We start from the raw sequence: 14,007 nt of genomic DNA on the forward strand, positions 1-14,007 counted from the left end.
GAATTCACTAAAATATCATGGCAAAATATTATGAGCACTCCACCTCACATAAGCTTTCTAGGTTGACATGTCTCTCTCTTTTTTTTTTTTTTTTTGAGATGGAGTTTCGCTGTTGTTGCCCAGACTGGAGTGCAATGGCACGATCTCGGCTCACCGCAACCTCCGCCTCCTGGGTTCAAGCAATTCTCCTGCCTCAGCCTCCTGAGTAGCTGGGACTACATGCACACACCATCATGCCCAGCTAATTTTTTGTATTTTTAGTAGAGACGGGGTTTCACTTTGTTGACCAGGATGGTCTCGATCTCTTGACCTCGTGATCCACCCGCCTCGGCCTCCCACAGTGCTGGGATTATAGGCATGAGCCACCACGCCCGGCCGACATGTCTCTTAATATCTATTATTTTCTGACTGAATCCTACCTGAACCCAGTTAACCGAGATACACTAAATCATACCACTCTTTATTTGGAGCAATACTGTAGGATTTCAAAGATACTTCAGTGTCTGGAAACTAGCAGGTATCTGTTGAATGACGGCAAAATTTTCTTCAACTCTGAGAGCCCCGGATTAACGACTGTAAGAAATAGCACTGTTTCTATTTTGGTTACTTTCTGGTGACTGTCCTAGTCATTGTAGTTACCCCGATGCTGCGCCAGCGACTCAGCCCAGCCAGCACAAACTGTCCTGCTGGCTAACTGGATCCTGGCTGCTGGGGGCCTGTCCTATACTAGGACTGGGAGAAAGAACAAAGAATAGGGACGTCTACCCTTTAGGAAATGCAGTTGAATATTCTGCAGCCTTTTCCATTATTTTGCTTTGATATGCACAGAAGTACCAGGGCAAAATGTAAAATCAAAGAATTGGAGCGCTCTTATTCTTTTCTCCTTGCCAGTCCCCATCCTTGGTCTCTGCATGTGTCCCAACAAGGTCCTTACTGCTGAGTCACTCTGTATCTTTTCTGGAAATTGGTGAGGTAAAGACAGATGAACAATGACACTAATTTTTCATCATCTCCCTGTTCCTGTGTTGCTATCATTCAACCGAACACCTACTGAGCACCTACTTCTGGCCCAGGTAATGCACTTGGTCCTGAGGATGCAAAGATCATACAGATCCTCAGAGAGTTTGCGGTCTCCTGAGGGATGCAGAGAAGTAAAAGTTCAGAGAAAAACCCAGGAGATGCATGAAGCTAGAGGACAGAGTTTAACTCTGCCTTAGGGTGAGGAGGGGGTCAGTCCTCTTCGTGGAGAATTTTTATTCATTCTACTGACTGGACAGCAATGATACCAGGCAGAAAAATCGAGGTTCTTATTTTTCCCACTTTAAAATCTACTCCATAATAGTCCCCATTTACTGTCAAAGCTGGTTTCTGTGCGATAATACCACTAATAGGATTATGCCATCCTCTCGCTCCTGCTCACTTTACGCTTTCTATCTGAAGGTCACAGTACTAAAAACTGGCAAGGGTGTTTTCCAAGGTTATCATGCTTGACTATAACTCTTTAACACTGAAGATTAAAAGACAAGTTAATAGACACTTTACAGGATGGGTATGGTGTCGGAGCTGGGATGTGCAGAGGAAGAAATTAGCAGCACTATGTTAAGCATATACCAACCAATGCCCAAAGGTGAAGGTAACTCATGATTTGTTTTTCTTAGGGAAGGACTTGTTTCACCTACCATGTGGAATGTTCCTGGGACCTTGACAGGTCTGAAGCCGTGAACAGGTATGCATTGATCAGCGTGGCCATTGCAGAAGCAGCTGCCTTTGACAATGAAATCATAGATTGCATAGTGTGTAAAATGTTGAGGCTCTTCGTTCAGGTCATTTCTCTGACAGGGACAAGACTGTCGTTTCAGCAGCTGCACGCGAAGGTTGGTGATCTTCAGCTGCTCCTGAACTTTGGCACTGTAAGGGTTTTCTGCATCGTATGGTGGTGACAAAGCTTTGAAAATAACCTGTAAAAAGAAAGAAAATACCATGCATTTATAGGACTGTGTGCAAACCCTGAATTGTTTGCCTAATGTAGTCCCTGTTTGATTTATGCCGTATGTCATCTGTGAGCAGTAAGATAACAAGAGGTTTTTAGACCTTGAGCATACCTGGGAAAGGGCTGCCCTGTTATTCTAAGGAGCAGATGTGCTGCCTGTGCAGAAATGTACACAGAAATATACATTGAGTGATCAGCAGAGACTTGACTCTTGAGATAAAGGCGGCCATACAAAAATCTTGCCGGGAAGAGCATTCTGGGCAGAGGGAAGAGCAAACTTAAAGGCTTTGAGGCAGAGTCGAGCCTGGTTCATTCAAGGAAGAACAACAAAGTCAGTGTGACTGGAGATCAGCGAACAGAGAGAGAGTGGCTGGAGAGGCGGACAGAGAGCAGGTGTGAGACAGACACAAATGGAGCCCTGTGACAGTCACAGTACAGTTATACTGATTGTAGCAAAAGCCAATGGGACACCATAGGCAGAGAGGTGATATCTGATTTACATTGCCTAAAAATAGAACTCTCTCTTTTTGGATATAAAAGTATCACCTTAGAGAAAAGTTTTCTACCAAAGGTATGAAAAGAACAGAGTCAACTGTGTGGGATCACATCTCCAGGGTCTACTGGTACAGACCTGTCCTCAATGACATATAACTTTGGAGGAGAGGGTAATAATTTAGCTGACGTTTGGCCTCTGCAGCCCATTGTCCGGAGTGGTTCTCTACAGAGGCTGGATCATGTCACTCCCCTGCTTAAATCGCCCTCACCTGAAGACCTCCCATTTTCCTCAGAACAAGAATCAAAGTCCTTATAATGGCTCTGCCTGATTTTTGTTCTTAGTACTTATCACCATCTGACATTGGATTTGTAGTGGTTTAGTGGTTTACTGTCTTCCCAGTCTAGAACATAAACTTCATGTAGGCAGTCACGGATGTATCCTAGGACAGTGCCTGGTGCATAGGAAGTATTCAATAAATTTTTAGTAAACAAATGAATTAATTTAACATTGTTCTTGGCACTTGTGTAATAGGTGAGAATTCCAAATAACTTCCTAAATTCATTTGCATACTGAATTTCATGTTACAGCACCAGTATTATGACAATAGTAAGAAATAACTGCATAATTAACTGGTATTTGTATTTCTAGCTATTTTTGAACTTTTAAAACTTATAAAACGTTGTAGCTTAACTCAAACCACATTCTGTCCCATTTATCCACATGCAAAGTGGTGGAAAGAAGCTTATCAGAAAACGAAATTTTCCAATAAATGATATGTCATATATTCAAAAGTCAGTAGAGAAGTAACATATTTTTCTTTTAGCAACAGCCTAAACCAGAACATGATTTTCTATTGTGAAACATTTTTTAAAAAATTGAATCCATTGTGGGCTTTATATAGAACTTGTTCTCAATCTGACCTCCAAACATTGGCATTTCTGTCAGACAGGGAGAACCCTTGATCTAAAGGGTATCAATAATGTGTTACCTCCTATTTTATCAACCACAGTAATGCAAGGACATGGAAAAGGGCACGCCAGCGCTACCCAAGCCAGCGCTACCCAAGCCAGCGCTACCCAAGCCAGCGCTCCACCGAAAAGTCTCTGGTGTCCTTCTCGTTATCTGCCCACCCTTCCTTTTCCTGAGCATTGGTGGCAACTGTTTGGTCTCTCTGTCTCTGCCACATATTTACCCTTGACATTTACCCTAGTTCCTTCTCTCACCCCATTCCATCTCCCCCTCCCACTAAGAATTATTCCACACAGGCAAAGCCAGAGGAAGCTTCTGTCAAGGTCTGTAGGAACTTTGAAGCTCTTCTGCTTCCTGAGCCCAGACAGTGGGAGCTGAATGGCGGCTCTGTGCTTGGTGTGCATGACACCACAGTTGGCACTCGGATATCGGCAGGGAAGGGACATCATGACCCCTGAGGCTGTGTGCTGGAAAGGAGACAGCAGAGTGCCACAGACACAAAAGTGAACGGGAATTTAAACCATGAAATCTTTTTTCCAGAAAGGAGACGCCTTCATCTGATACCCTGGGAAATGGATCTACCCTGCATCAGGAAACAAAGAGTGTGCCAATCCAGATGCTCCCAACTTCTGGCAGGTCGCCCTCTGGGTCCCACCCAGTTTTTCTTCAAACTTCCCCAGAAGAAGCCTGCATGGCATGACTGAAATGAAGTAAGAAAACACGCAGGAGCCTCAGGAGAGTATCAGCCTCTTCTGTTTTTTTGTTCCCATAAGGAAGGGGATGTATCTATAGGCCCATCACCAATCCTCTGCAACTGCTTCTGAATACACACTCCCAACAAGATATATGAATATTTAGAAAGCCAGGGGTCAAGCTTTTTTGCCCAGGTTCATGCATACTTCAGTATTTCTGGCTTGTTCGTGCTATTGGCCAGGACTTCATGATCTCATTTTTTAATTAAGAAATTTTATTGTGTTTTGGTGGTTAATATTATGCTCATTACAGAAAAATATGTCATGTAAAATACTGAAGATAATAAGTACCTACAATGTGATCTACCTCCAGAGGCAACCAAGGATGCCAACTTGATAATATCTTTCTACCTCAACTTCTGTATGTATGCATACATATAAAATACAACGTAAACATCTTTATATACCTGGTGGGTATTCTTCCAAGTCAACAAACATATCTCTACATCAGTGGTTCTCAGAGAGTGGTTCCCCAGACCAATAACATCCCTAGGGAACTTGTTAGAAATGCAAATTCTTGGACCCTATCCAAGATCAACTGAATCAGAAACTCTGCAGGTGGGGCCCAGCAATCTGTGTTTCAACAAGCCTTCCAGGTGATTCTAATACACAACAAAATTTGAGAAACACCATTACATAATTTTAAAACCTGCTTAGAATTACGCTGTGTGGCTATGACATAATTTATTTAGCCAGGCTACTATTGTTTGGCAACTAGTTTTTTTCCAACTTTTCAGTGTAGCCCACTGCAGGGAACAACCTCACAGCTAAAATGTGGATGTATAGACAGTAGTCCCCCCTCATCCGTAGGGAATGCCTTTCAAGACACCCAGGGGATGCCTGCAACTGCAGGTAGTACTGAACCCATAGAGACTGTGTTTCTCCTATACATACATACCTATGATAAAGTTTAATTTATAAATTAGACACAGTAACAGATTAACAACAAATAACAAAATAGAACAATTTTAACAATAGACTGTAATAAAAGTTATGTAAATATGGTCTCTCTTTCCCTCTCAAAATATTTATTGTACTCACCTACGTTTGGACCCTGGTTGATGGTTATTGAAACTGCAAATAAGGGAGGACTGCTGTAATAATTTCCTGAAGATACATTTGCAAAGCTGAAATCGATGGGTAAAGGAAATGCATAATTTAAAAAAATCTGACCCTCTGCATGAATCATGGACCCCTTCCTAACTAACCTTTGGAATATTCACATTTTCCTCGTCTTGCCTTATTTCTCTAAGCCTAGAATCCCTTGAACTTTGTCTGAGCATAGGAATTTTTGGCTCAGGTTCTGCCATTTCTTTGTGCCCCAGTGTAACAGAGAAATCCTTACAAAGTCCTGAACGGGCGAAAACAACCTATGTGATCTTTCTATCCTAGAATACTCATAAAAAATTCTAAATAAGAAGATGGAAAAGTAGGCCAGGTGCAGTGGCTCATGCCTGTAATCCCAGCACTTTGGGAGGCCGAGGTGGGTAGATCACGACGTTAGGAGTTTGAGACCAGCCTGGCCAACATGGTGAAAACTCCATCTCTACTAACAATACAAAAATTAGCCAGGTGTGGTGGTGTGTGCCTGTAATCCCAGCCACCCAGGAGGCTGAGGCAGGAGAATCGCTTGAACCTCGAAGGAGGAGGTTGCAGTGAGCCGAGATCGCGCCATTGCACTCTAGCCTGGGTAACAGAGCGAGACTCTGTCCCCTCTCCTCCAAAAAAAAGAAGATGAAAAATTAGTTAAAAAAAAGCATTCTAGATGTCTTATTTTTGCTTTGACTGAGGTGAAAATTTAATTTAAACAGAGCCTCAATACAGTGTGAACAGGATAAGGAATAAATATTAGGTACATATGAGTTTAATTTGAGAATTGAACTCATACCATATTGCTCCATACCTAACATTTTATTGCCTATGTTAAATTATAAAAATTCCTAATAAATGTTATATTTTTAAAAAATTCTTTTTAGCCGCTAGCTTGAGGAATATTCCAGGGCCGTCCTGTGGACTTCCTTGGAACTTGTCCCTTCCATGATGGCACTCTCACACTGGTCTATTGTTGTTGCCTATTTACTTGCTGTATCTCACATCAGACCCAGTGCTCAGAGGGCAGGGATCCTGTTTGTCTGGTTCACAGCTGTGCTCCCCAGCATGTCCCACAGTGTCTGGCACATTGTAGCATTTCATAATGACTGTTGAATGAATAAATGAATGAACTGTTTCTCCAAGTATCATTCTAAGAAGAGAAGCCAAACAGGGACTAGAGTGTAGAAGAACACAGACAGCAAGATGCTCCGACCACAAGTTCTGCACTCTTGATGAGAACGACGTGGACACACCCATCTATGCATAAACACTGTGGAAAAATATGTAAAGCATTTCAAAATGCTTTATGGATTTCTTCTCTTCAGTAGCACACAATATCTTCATATTCTTAAGAAAAAGGATCAGGCAGGCATAAGCAAACACTCCAAGAAATACAAATATTTTCCCTGGTTTCTGATGTAGTTTTCTTATTTACTAAAAATAGCAACATCAGGAACATAACTGCATTTGTTCTTTAATAGTTCTTGAAATACTAGACATCTTCACATCCTTAAAGAAGCAGCTTTTTGTTTTAATGATTTTCTCTATTGTTTTTCTGTTTTTCCATTTCGTTGGTTTCTGCTTTTATCTTTATTATTTACTTTCTTCTGCTTACTTTGGCTTTAATGTGCTCTTCCTTTACCAGTTTCTTAAAGGGAAAACTGAGATCATCGATTTGACTTTTTAAAAATAATTCACTGCTTATTTTACCTTTAAGCCCTGTTGGACTTGAGGATCACTGATTTGAGATGTTTCTTTTTCCCTAAGTACTTCTTTGGTTGCCTCCTCCCAAATTTTGATATGCTGTGTTTTCATTTTCTTTCAATTTCAAAATACTTCTAATTGCCTTTTGATTTCTTCTTCGAATAATTGGAATAAAAATTGTGTTTATTCCAGTTATTTGGGGATTTCCCAGATACCTTTCTGTTATGATTTCCAGCTTAATTTCATCGTGGTCAAAGAACATCTTTTGTATGCTATAAATCCTTTTACATTTATCAATACTTGTTTTATGACTCATTATATGGTCTGTCTTGATAATACACCTTGTATCCTTGAAAAAGTATTGAAATATCCAGTTATAATTATCAACTGATTTTATTCCTCCCTGCAGGTTTTGCTTCCTGTATTTTGAAGCCCTGTTATTGCATGCATAAACATGTAGGATTGTTATATCCACTTGATGAAGTGATTGTTTTATCAGTGTATGTCCCTTTTTATCCCTGGCAATATTCTTTGATCTAAAATCTACTTTGATAGTAATATAGCAACTCAAGCTTGGCCTGATCTCAGCTCACTGCAACCTCCACCTTCTGGTTTTGAGGGATTCTCCTTCCTCAGCCTCCCAAGTAGCTGGGATTATAGGCACACACCACCACACCTGGCTAATTTTTGTACTTTTAGTAGAGACAGTTTTCACCATGTTGGCCAGGCTGGTCTCGAACTCCTGACTCATGATCTGCCCACCTCAGCCTCCCAAACTGCTGGGATTACAGGCGTGAGCCACAGCGCCCAGCCCAAGCTTTCTTTTAAAGTGTTAGTAGGATATATATATGTATATTTTTATCCTTTTAACTTAGCTATGTCTTTGTATTTCAAGTGGGCTTCTTACAGCCAGCATACCTAATCTTTCTAAAATATTTTGTCCAGTCTCTTTTTCTTTTGAGATGGAATCTCACTCTGTTGCCAGGCTGGAGTGCAGCGGTGTGATCTTGGCTCACTACAGCCTCTGCCTCCCAGGCTCAAGCTATTCTCCTGCCTCAGCCTCCCAAGTAGCTGGGATTACAAGCATGCACCACTATGCCCAGCTAATTTTTGTATTTTTTGTAGAGACAGGATTTTATCATATTGGCCAGGATAGTCTCCATCTCTTGACCTTGTGATCCACCCGCCTCGGCCTCCCAAAGTGCTGGGATTACAGCATAAGACACCGCACCTGGTCAATTGTCCAGTCTTATAATCTATGCCTTCAATGGGGATGTTTACATCTTTTACATTTAATGTGACTGATATCTACCACTTCACATTTAGTATAAGAAACTAAGAATAGTATACTTGTATTTCCTCCCCTCAACCTTTGCACCGTTGTCATGCATATTACTTCTATGTATGTTATAAGCTCCACAATACACTGTTAATACCTTGGCTTTAAAAAGCCAACACATTACCTTTAAAGAGATTTTAGAAATTTAAAAAAGGCATTTCACATGTAATCATACGTTTCCTTTTTGACGATCTTCATTCCTTTTTGTAGATCTAGATATCCATCTGTTATCATTTTTCTTCTGTCAGAAGGATTTCCTTTAATGCAAGTCTGCTAGTGAGAAACTTTTTTTTTTTTTTTTTTTTGACTTCTTTATGTCTGAAAAAGTCTTGACTTCATCTTCATTTTTGTAAAATATTTTTTGCTGGGTATAGAATTCTAAGTTGACTTCTTTTTTTATTTTATCACTTTAAAGTTTCTGCCGCCCCATCTTCAGGCTTACATTGTTTCTGACAAAAAGCTTTTGTCATTTCTTAGATTTGTTTCTCTGTCTGCTTTTAACGTTTTCTTTTTACCATTGCTTTTTAAACAATTTGATTATTATGTGTTTTGAAGTAGATTTCTTCTTATTTGTGTGTAAGTTTTGTTGTACTTCGTGGATCCATGGATTTATAGTTATTATAAATTTAGAAAAATTTCAACCATTATTTCTTAAAAATTTTTGTTCCCCTCCTCTCCTTTCTCTCCTTTGTTGATTTCAACTACACATACCAAACGGCTTGAAGCTGTCCCAGAGCTCACTAATGCTATGTTTATTTCTTTTTCTGGCTTTTTCTCTCCCTGTGTTTATATTGGGTCATTTCTACCGCTGTGTATTAAATGTCACTAATCTTTTCTTCTACCGTGTCTAGTCTACTAATCTTGTTTGGTATATTTTTCATTTCAGGCATCAGAATCTTCAAATACATAGCAACAGAAATGACCCAATATAAACACAGGGAGAGAAAAAGCCAGAAAAAGAAATAAACATAGCATTAGTGAGCTTTTTTTGTTTTTGTTTTTGTGTTTTTTGCTATCTTCTCCATGCCGCTGCTTAATGTACTCCGTCTTTCTTCCACCTTTTGAACATAAGAAATACAGTGACAATAACTGTTTTAAAGTCCTCAGCTACTAATTCTATCATTTGTGCCATTTCTGTGTCTGTTTCTATTGATTTTTCTTTTTACTATGGGTTGTATTTCCGTTTCTTTGCAGGTCATGATTGGCTGCTAGGTCTTGTGAATTTTATCTTGTTGGGTGCTGAATATTTTTATGTTCTTGAGCTTTTTCTTGGGATGCAGTTCAGTTTCTTGGAAATAGCTGGATCCTTTTGAGGCTTGCTTTTACTTTTTTGTTATGTGGGACCAATGCATTTTCTAGCATAGGGCTAATGCTGCCCCTCTACTGAGGCGATACACTTCTAATTGCTCTAACAATGAATTACAAGGTTTTCCACACTGTCTGTCTGTTCTTGGTCCCATGTGACCTCTGGGGATTTTTCCCTTTGTCCTTCAGAGTGTCTCTCTCTCTGGCCTCAGATAGGTTTCTTACACATGTGTGGAAGTTCTCAGCTGGAGACTTGAGAAGGACCATCTGCAAATCTGTGAAAGTCTCTTCTAATATAGTGCTCTCCTCTCTGGAACTCTACCTTGCAAACTCTAGCTGTCTTGGTCTTTCCCAGATTCTTGAGTCCTTAAGTCAAGAAATCCATCAAGCTCTATACAGGCTCCTCTTCCCTACACCGCAGACTGGACACCCTCTCTAGGCAGTAAGCTGGGGCAATTGTAGGGCTCACCTCATTTGTTTCCCTTCTCTCAGGGATCATTGTCTTCATCTACTTGATGTTCAATACTTTAAAACAATTGTTTCACATATTTTGTCCAGCTTTTTAGTTGTTTCAGGTGGGAGGGTAACTCTGGTCCTTATTACCCAACCAGGCTGAGAAGTGACATGTAAAAACCCAAGGCAGCTTAACTTTTCTAAAACACAGTTTATAAAACTGTACCTAAACTAAGCCTTCATTTTTGTACTCAAATATATATATATTTGATATTTTATAATAAAGTTAGAAGTATAGTTATATTTAGTAGATAGGCCTGTAAAACAAATAAAATATGTTCCTGAAAAATTTGAAAAAGAAAATATAAGCACCTAAACTTTGTACATTTATTCAATAATTCTGTTTTAGTAATTTTTGTCTGAATATACCAGTAAACTCCCATTATAACTTTTCAAATAATTTATGATACCTATTATTATGATCACCTATATATATACATGTATTTTTTTGTTTTCTTTCTCTTTTTTAGAGACAAGATCTTGCTTGAGTCTAGTGGCATGATCATAGCTCACCACAGCCTTGAACCCCTTGGGCTCAAGTAATCCTCCTGCATAGCTGGGGCTACAGGTGCATGCCACCACACCCAGCTAAGTTTTTTTTTATTTTTTGTAGCTTCTTAGTCTCACTATGTTGCCCAGGTTGGTCTCAAACTCCTGGCTTCAAAAGATCTTCCTGCCTTGGTCTCCCAAAGTTCTGGGATTACAGGCGTGAACCACTGTGCCTGGACTATTTATATTTTGTTTTTATGTTTATGCTATGTCTTGATGCATCCTTATATAGCCCCAGTATCTAATACAATGGCTTATGAATTCTCAATAATGTTCTTGAATGAGTAAATCTGAATTATCTCAATACAGGTTTATTTGATTTTCCAATATAAGAATAATGAAATAACTGTAATGAAAATTTATTTTTATAATGTACATTTCATTAATAAGCAAAAATTATAGGCACATATTGCCTCATAATAAATTTTATCACTTTATAAAATATCTTAGTTTTATGGTAATCTTACACCCCCTCCAACACAACTAGCAAAATTTTACTTTATAGAAAAAATAGATTTAATATTAATCAGCGTATTATTATTTATTCATTATTCAACGTGGCACTCAAAAAGCATTGAATATTTGAATATTTTCAGTAACAAATGTACACCAACTGTCGGAATGACTACATTTAGGGGGCAATCCCTGGAACTTTTGCCTAATATAATCTAATAAAAACACAGATCATCTCCAAAGTAAAACCCAGTTCTTTTTCTTGATTTGGAATCTCACTCTGTTGCCCAGGTTGGAGTGCAGTGACACGATCTCGGCTCACTGCAACCTCTGTCTCCCAGGTTCAAGTGACTTTCCTGCCTCAGCCTACGGAGTAGCTGGGATTACAGATATGCACCACAACTCTCAGCTAAGTTTTGTATTTTTAGTAGAGCTGGGGTTTCACTATGTTTGTCCAGCTGGTCTTGAACTTCTGACCTCAGGTGATCTGCCCAGCTCGGCCTCCCAAAGTATTAGGGTTACAGGCATAAGCCACCATACCTGGTCCTACTTCTATATAAGATAAATAATCACATTTCTTCCCTACTGCATCTAAGCATGGTTAGAATAGCATCTATAGTGAGAAACATGTCCAGTTGTATTATAAAGCCATCATTTGCTTCATGTGGTTGTTTACTAGTTATTTACAAACAGTTATCTTAATTCAGTTAAATCTTGTCAGCACACATTCACAACTGTTCTGACTATTGTGAGGTTGATAATACACCTAAAACCCAAACATAGAAACAGACACATTTGTCTCCATTTCTATTGTTTATCAAGTTATGGAAAAACTTAAATCTGTCATGCTTTTTAGGTTCCTAAAATTCATGTAATTCATACACTAGTTTTTGTATTGTCACCTCACATGAAGAGGAAGGTTATATTCAGTTGACTTCTGAAATCAATTTCTGGCATCGCTTAAGTTGAAGTTTTGGTATCGGAGTTGAAATGCCCAAAGAGCATACATTCTGTCAGATGAGTACACGTATCCTAGTACACTCTGAAACAGACGAGTACATGGATCCTAGTATGCTCTGAAACAGGCTTTCTGCTCCCATGGATAGGTCGCTGCTTGGAAAGTATGTGAAATTTCCAGGGTTGCAATGAGTAGGAGTTCTAGTTTCATGGAAAGGGAAGGCTGGACCAGAAGTAGATAACATAATTGACATGTGGGTGTCTGCGGCGAGCAGCTGGTTGGTTTAATTTTAGAACATTTGTCCTTGACCGTGCCCCTTTAAGTGAAGCACCTACTTGTCCTTGAGAAGTGTGTCTGTCTTTTGGGCAGCACCAAAATCCTTTTGCTTATACTCTGGAGCATTCGGCACCCTGTTTCATCAGATAGCCCACCCTTTAAAGTGGGAAAGTCTTATCTTCTGAGATAGGACAATATAACCTAATAAAGCTCTCAATGGAGCAAGCTGAGGAATGCAGTGCACTCAAGTGACTTACTTGTACAATAATAACCTCCATTTGTAAGTACACAAAAGCCTCTTTGCATGTTTCAAGGGCATATTTACAGTTTTAAAGTGTTGCAAAGGCAGCTCTGAAAATATCTTCAGGGAAAAGGGAAATAACAGAACTGTAACTGAGGAATGAGAAACAAGATAGAAAACCAAATTAAAAATAAAGACTGGGGCTATAAATAAATTTTAAAACTTCTTCGATACATGTGGAATCCTAGACTTTTTTCTTTTTGCCCTCAGGACTTGAAGTCAAAGCATGAGTGTCAGAAACGTCCTTAGCAATCAACGGGCTCGTCCTATTAGAGGAAACAGAGGCTCTGAGGACTTGAAGTGATTTGCCAAGTGTCAGTCAATAGGCTGGTGACAGAGTTAAGACTGGAATCCAAATCCTAACCTCCAATTTAATAATTTTTTTTCACTATATCCCATTTTATACTTGTTTTGGAGCTAGCCATTCTTAGATTAAAATTAAATTTAAAACATAGGATGAAAGAAAATATATATGATTGATAACATCTGCATTTGTCAACCTAATAATGGATGGGACTAACTGTGCCACCTTTATTCTATTAATGGATGTGATTAATGGTACCCTTGATACAAGTGGTGATACCTGCTTCTGCCTGGCTCACAAAGATGCAGTGAAGGTTTCCTTCAAAAGTCTGGGATGTGAAAATGCCTTGAAAAATCACTGCCCTTTATAAACAAAATTGATTAGTGTGTAGCTTTTAGCTGGAGACCTGCCTTGTTTTCGTCATCCTCCCTTCTTTGGGACTGAGCCCTCCTGAGGAATGCAGCTTGGTGACTAGGATTCACGGACAAGCCTCTTGGATGCTATCTGTCTACATGGGTCACTTCCCAATACTGATCACCTTGATTCCCTGTCACCATGTTTGGCCCACAGTTAGGAATACCCAACTACTTCATCTTGAATCATCAATCTCTTGCTTGCTTGACCTATGCTGGAAATTGCATGTATGATCTCTTTTTTCCCTGCCCATCCTTCCCCACTCTTTCTCACTCTCTTTGTACCCAGCTTTACTCTCCAGCCATACCTAACCACTTTCTCTTCCTAGAAAGCTCCATGAACTTGCTGCCTTCCTAGCTGCTGCCCATGGTATTCCCCCAGCTGGATCACTTGCCACACCTCTCTGTCATTGCCACCCATTCCGCTCCCACTCTCTACTTGACCAACTCATGCCAATAATTTAGGTGTCACCTTCTGTGTAACTTTACTCAGAAAGCTCTTTAATCATCCCTGTTCCTTCTATGTGTTACCTCAAGCATCTGTTATTTCTTCCAGACTAAAAATACACATGGTAAATGTTATTTTAAAATTT

General features: G+C 39.6%; 1 protein-coding gene across 3 annotated transcripts in view; it reads right to left on the bottom strand.

Annotated features, from left to right (window-relative positions):
• The window catches only part of NTN4 (netrin 4), a 123,776-nt gene that overhangs the window by 80,341 nt on the left and 29,428 nt on the right, over positions 1–14,007 (bottom strand). For all 3 annotated transcript variants that reach the window (XM_032298481.1, XM_032298473.1, XM_032298475.1), the window contains exon 3: positions 1,680–1,958. In XM_032298481.1, coding sequence (XP_032154372.1) covers positions 1,680–1,958 — 279 coding nt within the window. The remainder of the gene's footprint in view (positions 1–1,679; positions 1,959–14,007) is intronic.

Source organism: Sapajus apella, unplaced genomic scaffold (assembly GCF_009761245.1).
Source record: "Sapajus apella isolate SASKATOON/1434 unplaced genomic scaffold, GSC_monkey_1.0 scaffold2, whole genome shotgun sequence".
Taxonomy (NCBI): Eukaryota; Metazoa; Chordata; class Mammalia; order Primates; family Cebidae; genus Sapajus; species Sapajus apella.